The sequence below is a fragment of the Polyergus mexicanus genome, unplaced genomic scaffold, assembly GCF_030449975.1.
Source record: "Polyergus mexicanus isolate NDT 795.1 unplaced genomic scaffold, iyPolMexi1.0 SCAF_5, whole genome shotgun sequence".
Taxonomy (NCBI): Eukaryota; Metazoa; Arthropoda; class Insecta; order Hymenoptera; family Formicidae; genus Polyergus; species Polyergus mexicanus.
This window is the reverse complement of record NW_027223325.1, coordinates 371,839-381,097: the sequence shown is the minus strand read 5'-3', so window position 1 is coordinate 381,097 and position 9,259 is coordinate 371,839. Positions and strand designations below refer to the sequence as shown.

The 9,259-nt window shown below is 29.7% G+C and overlaps 2 protein-coding genes across 6 annotated transcripts; one reads left to right on the top strand and one right to left on the bottom strand.

The window, feature by feature from the left end:
• The first annotated feature begins 1,842 nt into the window (after window positions 1-1,842).
• Window positions 1,843-8,143, top strand: Dhap-at (dihydroxyacetone phosphate acyltransferase). 5 transcript variants are annotated; one of them, XM_070295833.1, is made up of 8 exons: window positions 2,099-2,241; window positions 2,312-2,817; window positions 3,065-3,475; window positions 3,547-4,063; window positions 4,143-4,420; window positions 4,664-4,917; window positions 5,012-5,255; window positions 7,399-8,143. In XM_070295833.1, exons 2-8 carry the CDS (start codon window positions 2,526-2,528, stop codon window positions 7,446-7,448), a joined length of 2,046 nt encoding a protein of 681 aa, XP_070151934.1. In that variant the 5' UTR covers window positions 2,099-2,241; window positions 2,312-2,525; the 3' UTR covers window positions 7,449-8,143. The 5 variants fall into 5 exon arrangements, with proteins under 5 accessions (XP_070151933.1, XP_070151931.1, XP_070151934.1 ...); XM_070295831.1 differs by lacking the exon at window positions 7,399-8,143 and having other exon boundaries at window positions 2,100-2,241; window positions 2,312-2,369; window positions 2,481-2,817; window positions 5,012-6,786; XM_070295832.1 differs by lacking the exons at window positions 2,099-2,241; window positions 7,399-8,143 and adding an exon at window positions 1,843-2,069 and having other exon boundaries at window positions 2,481-2,817; window positions 5,012-6,786.
• LOC138933249 (uncharacterized) lies at window positions 5,814-7,569 on the bottom strand. The gene is given in 5 exon segments (XM_070295836.1): window positions 5,814-6,096; window positions 6,217-6,406; window positions 6,408-6,748; window positions 6,821-7,091; window positions 7,169-7,569. Coding segments are annotated over 5 exon segments (1,059 nt in total). The 5' UTR covers window positions 7,282-7,569; the 3' UTR covers window positions 5,814-5,952.
• Window positions 8,144-9,259: the final 1,116 nt, after the last annotated feature.

Sequence of the window (9,259 nt, the reverse complement as noted above, 5' to 3'; positions counted from 1 at the left end):
ATTTTTACCTTAAAAACATTAAATGCGTTAATTAAATACTATTGTGATTTCACAAAATCTTTATTTACATTCAATTTCTTTTTCTTTCACAACTAAATAATTCAAGTTATCTTATCAAAGTCTCAGCAGAATTACATAAATAATAAAAAACAAATTATATAGAGCAACACAATGATGCATTTGCTGCTGCTGCTGAAAGTACAAAGAGAATAGAAGACAAGAGCTAGAGCTGTGCATATATTATAAATGTATTATATTTATGTAATATTTTGCAAATGTTATCTATGTGTGCGCATGTCCTTTTTACAATAAGTATATCTACTGGATTGAGATAACAAAAAGCAAGATATTTTTCTAATGTAATGTTAACTTTTTTATTCGAATTATCAACAAACGAATTTTATGTATTGTTTTTATATTCTTTTTTATTTAGCAATTAATAATTTGTGCATGAGACGCTATATCTAAAAAAGCAATTGCTAAGACAGTATAAAATTAAAGCAAACTGCATTTTTTTTATTACTATAAGAATTTTTTTTACAAAATATATTATTGTTAATAATATACTTGGGCAACTCACGATGAAATAAATAATCTAAGGGCAGTATGTCGCATAGGAAACAAGTGCATGTTGAGGAATGGACTGATGATTATATATGTATATACAATATAAATAAACAAGAGGTCACGTTTTAATCTTTCCATATAAATTATCTCAGATCACACTCCATTAGAATATTTAAAAAATATAATCAAGTTATATATATAGTTAATATATACATCATCATCTACAATGGAGACTGGATCTTATCGCTTTTGGCGCTTGCGAGATTAGAAAAAAATAAAAAAATAAAAAAATCTCAAAAATATGATTTTGTTTAAACATATATTGATGATATACATAAGATATTTATTTTGTAACTTTAATCTGATACATTTTTTAACCGAATATATAACCATCATTAGCTGTGAACATAAAATTGCTTGGAAAGGTTAAATTGGAATATTTTGTTTATATTTTTCCGATTTTTAAATTAGTCAATCGTCATGAATTTTTTAAAATAATAAAATGATAAAGATCGCGCGGTAAAATAACTATTTTAACGACCTCTATATTGGAACGCCTTTGATATTATTGAACAATAAAAAAATGATCTGCAAGGCAGGAGATCGTGTGTGTATACTCTGTTATTAGTATAATAAACAAATTTATTCTAACTATTGTCGTATATACTTTATTTATTAACATATCGCGTAATTTTTTTTTTTTTTTTTTTTTTTTTTTTTACGAGATTTACGAGAACATATTACACAGTTTAACATACTACGGAAAGGAAGGCTTGAATAAAGCATGAAATTATATGTTTTTCTATACCTTTTTCTCACAACACTCTGCCTCTCACAATCCAAAGAATTTTATTTTCCTTCACTTCATCATTTTTATATAATAATCAACAATGCGTTTGCGCAAAAGCGTGAACGCGCGCGCTTGAAATGATTACAGTTTAAAAATTTTTAAAAACTCGCAGAGCAGCCAATATAAACATTAAACGCAACGGTACAATATAAGGGTAGTAATAGTTGAGCGACAATAGTTGTCACGTGATCCTTTTCGTCGCTCAAACGTTCGGTTTCAGCGGCTCGTGAAAATGCACCTTAATGCTCGACATCATACAATACATCATATGGGCTGCGGTCGAGAAGACGATAGAGATGCTTCGAAGTATTGCATTAACCAATCAGAATAAAGAAATATTTACTCTTTTTGTCCTGATTGGTCAATCGAACGCTTCGAAGTATTTGTAGCTGAATTGATCAGCTCAGTCCATCTTAGTTCATCTCATAGATAATATTAAAAAAATATAAATAGAGCTTTATCTATATCTTACTATGTGTCAAGATAAGTGGGGTAAAGGGAGCACTTTGGCACATTTTCCTCCTTCGCGCAATCGCCGAGAGAAACGTGCGAAATAGTGCGAATATGAATGCGTTATGCGCAAGGGAAGAAAATTTGCTGTCTATTTATCTATATATGCTACTTATCTTTTAGTATACAAAAAGATCTAAAGGTAGAGATGGAACAAAGCTCTAGCTATATTTAGTATATCTATGATTCAGCTGTAAAGAATAGACCCAATATGCATTAGATTATTTGATTGGTTAATTTCTTACACATGCATTATGCGTCTCGCTTTCCTCCCTTTATTCCCTTTAACAATGGCAGCTACGCCGATTTAAATGGTACATTATATTACATACCCATTGCATATCCATATCAATATATTACAATAAATTATTAATTTGCTTACAGCAAAATTTGTCAGTCATTGTCAGTGCAATTAAAAAGAGCGAATAATCCAATGGCTCTTGTACGTCGAACATTATCATGGCAAAAATGTCATCCTCTTATTGACATTAATTGACTTGTGACTTTTGATATCACCTTTGATCTATTATTTTTAATGATTTCATGAGAGCAGAACAAACTAAGTAACAAGTAAGCAGATTATACACTGAGTGAAAAGATGGAACAGAATCTTGGATTTGTGGATATGCTGGAAGAGAGGCGAAAGGACTGTGACTTTTTTTGGGCAACACGTCCCATGAATCCATTGTTACCGCATATGCTGCCACCGGAATCAATTTACAATAGAGACAAGATAATACAATCTGTTTTGCTCGATACACAGGTCAGAACTGCAATTGATACAATAGCAAAGAAAACAGGAATTGAAGTTAAAGATGTCGAGAATAATGCTCGTGCTATGATAAATGAAATGGCTAGCAGAGCAGATTTGTCAACAGTACGTTGGCTAGGTATTGTTTTAATAATAAGTAATTTTTAAATTTTTTGTATTATTTTGTGTCTTGTGACTTTTTTTAAAAAGTTAATTAATAGAATCAGTATTGATATGTATATATAATTCTTTTCCAATTAATGTGCATTTGTTATCATGACAAATTTATGTAGAATTAAATGGGGATGTAATTTTAATAGAGTGCTATTTTTTAGCAAACATGGCTCACTATTAAATATCTTATCTCTTGTGTTTAAAAATTTTAGGTATTTTTATTACAAAAGCTATAAAGAGAATGTTTTCAAGAATTTATGTAAATGAAACCAATCTTTTTAATTTAAAAAAGGAAACACAAATATCTGAGATACAATATGTTTATGTACCAACTCATAGAAGTTATTTGGATTTTATTCTACTATCGTACATTCTTTTTTCTTACGACATGGCATTACCAAATATTGCGGCTGGTATGGATTTTTACAATATGAAAATAATTGGAGAACTGTTGCGTAAAACTGGAGCGTTTTATATACGACGTAGTTTCTCTGATGATTTATTGTACAAGCAAATTTTTCGCTCATATATCAACACTATTGTTAGTCACAGCGATAGGGCGATAGAATTTTTTCTCGAGGGCACTCGAAGTCGTAGTCAGAAGAGTACGATGCCGAAATACGGTAAGCAATAAGCAGTAAGATATTTTCAAAATCAGAAGTACATGTTACATTCCATATCTTTTTTTTTATAGGTCTTCTATCTATTATTTTAGAAAGTTTACTTCAAGGCGACGTACCCGACATACATTTTATACCTATGAGTATTAGTTACGAACGGCCACCGGAAGAATTATTATTTATTTACGAAATGCTAGGAGTTCCGAAGCCGAAAGAAAGTACGACCGCGCTTTTTCGGTCACTTTCCATATTACAAAATCCTTTCTCTCACGGTTGCATTTACTTTAACATTGGAAAACCAATCTCCGCTCGCCAATTTGTAGATACAACACATCGCAAAACCAAAATCATACATCCTTCCTTTAAAATCCCATCGTCAGTTGTAGAAGATGTAGCTTATCTTATAACAGAATCACATAAGAAAAATACTGTACTTATGCCGATCAATATTATTGCTTTGCTTCTCAATGAAAGAATTCAGATGAAACCAAAGGAGCCATATACATTCGATTCATTGACTAAAGATTATCAATGGTTCAAAAGCTTTATCACCAAATCATTGAGAGCAATAATGTATGAAACTGAAAAAATGTAAATATATTAGATTTATTTTTTTGCATTATATGATATTGTAATACTTTTTTAAGAATAATTTTGTAACTTGTTACAGTAATGATGACGAGATCAAACAAGAGATATTAGAATCTTTAAAACCGCACAATGAACTAATTGTATTTGACTCATCAAATATGTTAAAACTCAAACAACGACATAAAGGAATTAAATTACAGGATCAATCAAATATCAAGGGATATTCCTTGTCTGAACGAACCATGCAAATAGCGGTACCTGCCATTAATATTGCACTTTATATCAATCCAGCTTTGGCTTTCCTGGTGGAAGCAGCTCTCATTACTGCAACAATAGAAGATAATGGCACCCGAAGCGGTAACAATTGTACTTTTTTTATTTATATATGATATAATAATAAGATAAGGGATGTGTAAACATAAATAATTACTAATTATTTATATATGTTTTCCTGTGCAAATGGAATATATATTAGATTGATCAAAAGGCCTATTTCATTTTTTTTTTTAATTTTATTCTTTCCGGTCCCCCTAATATATAATATTTATATTAATAAACAAGAAAAGCTTTTCATCAATCTTATATTTTATTCAACATTAGGAATAGCTTTGGAACGATATCAATTATTAAGAAAATTGCTCAGCACAGAGTTTGTAATGCGCCCGATTGAAAATAAAGATTTAATTAAAACAGAATGGGAAAAGTCATTGAATATATTGCTATCAGAGGATTGTTTATATATGGCGGAAGATTTTATTCGTCCAGGAATTAATACGCAACTGTTTTCTATTTTGCATAATGTTATATTACCCTTCATAGATGTTATATATGTGATATGTATTTTATTATTCGAGGTAAGAACAAAAATTTATTAGCAAGAAGCTTTGATATTGATTAAGTCAGAGATAGTATGCTTTGAATATATTCGCTTTGAAAATCTTGTTTTAGTGGAATGAAAGAACGTCGGGTAAACTCACGGATCGGACGATTCTTGTTGAAGCACAGAAAGAAGTTGAAAGATTAATGATCGAAACTAGAGGCTGGTGTCAACATCCCTATTGTTTATCCCTTGATCTTTATAATACAACATGGTCCAATTTATTATCGCAAAGTATCATAATTGCACATCCGGAACATGCCAATATATATCGAACGGATAAAGCAAAATTGGCATACCTTATCAGCATATTGCGTGAGTTACCATTACAACGTCCCATAGGGACTTACATTGATGCGTTTCCTTCAATTATCTTAATGCCATCGATGAATACACAAGCTAAATTATAATGCTCATTTATCGCGAAATAAATATGCTAATACTAACAATAATAACAACACTAATTGACAAATTAATTTTAATTGGGAAGTGTGTCGAGATACGCGTCATTGATATATATATTCCAATTTTTTTTAACAAGAAAATGATATGATACTAATGAGATATCATTATCGATATATAGATATGTTCTATTATTAATGATACAATGATGAGAATAAAATATTGTCATGCATGAGACTCTGTTCACAAAACTTAATATTGAAAATTGGAAACTTAATAAGTATTATAAAGCTTGTATAATTTTTAACTATTTATTGTCTTTTATATAAAACGTCCGAACGAATTTTGACATTGGCTATAAAAATATTAGTAAAAAGAGAGAATTTAAAATCCTATTTTTAAAAAATAATAAAAAATAATTGAAATTTTCGCACGAGTTTGCAAAATATTAAAATCATTTTTATCTTCCTAAGCAGACTTATATTTTTATCCATATTGTAATAATTGTTATTTTGAAATAAGTTTATCGATTTATGTCACATTTGTACATTTATATTACTAAAAATTATGCAAAGGTAGAGGAAAGATATCCACTACAAAATATTTAAATTTAAAAGTCGGAAACGAAACTATTCATATTGTTAAGTATCCTAACGGCATCGTCATCAAGATCGATGGATCTTTTTCTTTTGCCGAGAAAAACGGTAGCAGCGGTTGTAGTAGTCATAGAAGTACTCATATTCCTAAAGAGAAGCTGCAAAGATTCCATTGTCAATAACAAACCCCAAAGAAAACGAAGATACATTTATAATGCCCTATCTAAGATATCTTAGAAGAGAGAACAATGTCGTAAAAAAAAAGAACAAATTCTTACCATAACTAATCGAACAAGATAAACTGCGAACGTGAGGAACGATATAGCCAGCAGTGCGCCTTCTATTGATGGAAATCCTATAGAATGGTCATCGTGACCGTCGTAGCCGTGTCCGTGATAATCCGCACCTCTTACTTTTCGATTTGATGACATAGTAGCGGTAAGGCGAGATTCTGTCGATGAATAAAAATGTAAAAGCTTTCAAAGAAATCATGCCACTTGACGGTATATGTCAAGAGTATGAAATTTTTTTACCTATTTCCGACATTAATGTCTTTTCAAACATTTTGAGAAAGTGAAGTTTTCCTTCGAAAGACACTGGCTGCGATTTTAAAGTACTATGAACATTCTTAAGTATGTCTATGGGCAGATATTGAAATATACCATCGTCCCTTTTCAGCGTGTCGTTGTAGTATTTACCCCGTGTCATTTCTTGTTTGTGCGTAGTAGTAAGCGACGATTGAGTTGTAAGTGTATTAAATGTTGTATCCTTTGTCGATGAAATTGTACTATATTTGTTATTTAATTTATTCTAAAACATTAAAATTGTTTATAATATATAATTGAAAAGTTTTGTTTTATCAAATGATTATCCTTTTGTTACCTCAGTCATAGAAATATCAGTTCTCGTTGCTGCGCGATGTTTACTGATCTCTGTGAAATTTTCGACGATTTGTTCGGGAAGTGAATTCGATAATGTTGTCGACATTGCGACAGAATTTATCTTCTTAATCTCTATTTTTTTATCATCCATCGCATATGTAGCTTTAATGGGATACCTGCCGTAAGTTTGACTGCTGTTTCGTTGATCATCGGGAAAGTTAATGTCACCGCGTCTAAACTTGTAAAACTGATCGTGCTGGATAGAAGGTATCCTTAAAAGATACAAAAGCGATATTTAATTTTGGACATAATTTATAGACTAGGTATAACATATATATCTACAGCTTACCTATAAATCTTGTTCTCGTCCGAGAATTGCGGCATGTCCACCCATTCTGCCAAATTAATATTAAAAAAAAATATTATGGGACATAGAGCGCAAAACATGTTACGCGCAAACATATTGGAGAACAAACGTTGTTATTTTTTATTTTGTTATATCGTCCACGAGAAAAACACACTTCATTCTCATCCGCAATTTGTATCGTTTCGAATTGAGTAATATGCCAACTTTTCCAGCTCCTATACTCCTACGCTCTTTGCGCATCCGTAATTCAGAAACTGTCTGACAATGGACAACGGATATGCTGCAGGGGACGCTATTATTTCAAGTAGAGATGTTCTGTTAGGATTAAAGAGAACGAAACGGCTGATGATGCTCATGCATCTGGAACAATTGTTACGCAGAAGAAGCTGCGTTCTTGTATTTTTTAATGATTTATCTCTCGTATATGTGATACCATATAATTTAATTTATTATAGCTTATATCTTTCACATACGACATACTATCACGATATCGAAATTTTTCGTTTTTTTTTTGTTTTTTTTTGGAGATATACATCGTGCGCGCGCGCGCGCAAAATACGAACAATCTATATAGAGAAAAATGTAAAAATCGTGAAAACAAATCTTGTTATTTATTTTGTTCTTAAAAATGGTTATACATAGCTTATCTATAGAAAAATCGTTTTTATAAAACTTGCGAATTGATAAAATGAACGCTATCACGCTAATCACGATTCTCTGTATAATGTTTCCGCCTATTCCCTTTATATAATCCAAATTGTTTTGCGCAATGTAATAAAGTTATTAAGAGAAATGCGTATATAGATCTATATAATCGTCAGCTGTAACTAATTATTATTTCTTCATTACTGCTACAAGAAAAAGAGAATTGATAGTATATATAAATTGGAATTTCTACGACATTTTAAATACATAATAGCCGATAATTCCCATTATATTATTTAAATATTTGCATTTTGTGACATGTCTGTTTTTATATCAGAATGAATAATGTATATACATATCACTTAATTACGCTATGATATAGCGAAATTTTTTATTTAAATTATTAATTTTACTTAGAATGTGTGTAGAATAAAATTTAAGTTGAATTTATGTGTACAATTACATGAGCTGATATAAATCTTAAATATTATAGAAACATATTGTTTATATATATATATATATATATATATATATATATATATATATATATACACATATGTATATATAAATGCACATACATGGTTTATATATTTTGCCGTTAAACTACGAACGCAAAAAAGCATAAGATTAGCATAATAATAAGAATATATAAGAGCATTCGACAATAACATTTTTATTTCTACATTAGAAGAAAATTTAAATGCATCACTAAGAGTATTGTAAATGCAATTTCCATGAGCAGAATGTTGATATCGTATATATGACTTATAGATATATTACATTTGTATAGCATAATAGATTCTTAAATATATATGTAATATGCGCATAAACATTGATCTACGATATATTCTCTATATGAATAAGATTATAATAAACTTTTAAAAGTTGTTATAAAATATAACAATTAATGCGTCTGTATTAACGTATTTGTATTTCTTATGTTATAAATATTGACCATCTTTTTATAGTCATTTTTTATTATAATATCTATTGGATATTTCATATTTACTGTACTTAGAGGGAATGTAAAAGTCGTACTGTATTACGTTACATATATGATATAGGATTAAATAATTTTCTATATTAATTGTAAAATTGTTGGAAATATAGGCCATATGTTTAAGAATTTAATGCCAATTCGTGATTTAATATACATCTAGAGCTATTCCAGATCAAATATGTATATATGTGTCACGTGCGCGCACGCGTGTGCGTATTTTACAGGCTATAATATCTTTTCAAAGAAAATATCAATTATATCTTATTTTTATCAGATTTAACACATTTCAAATACATCAATTAATACATTAATAAATCAATTGGCAGGATCATGCAAAAATATTGTCGCGCACGCGTTTTTATATTAAATTCTATTTTAAGATAAATTATTGTATCTAAATTTTCTTTAAAGAATATTGAAAAAAATGT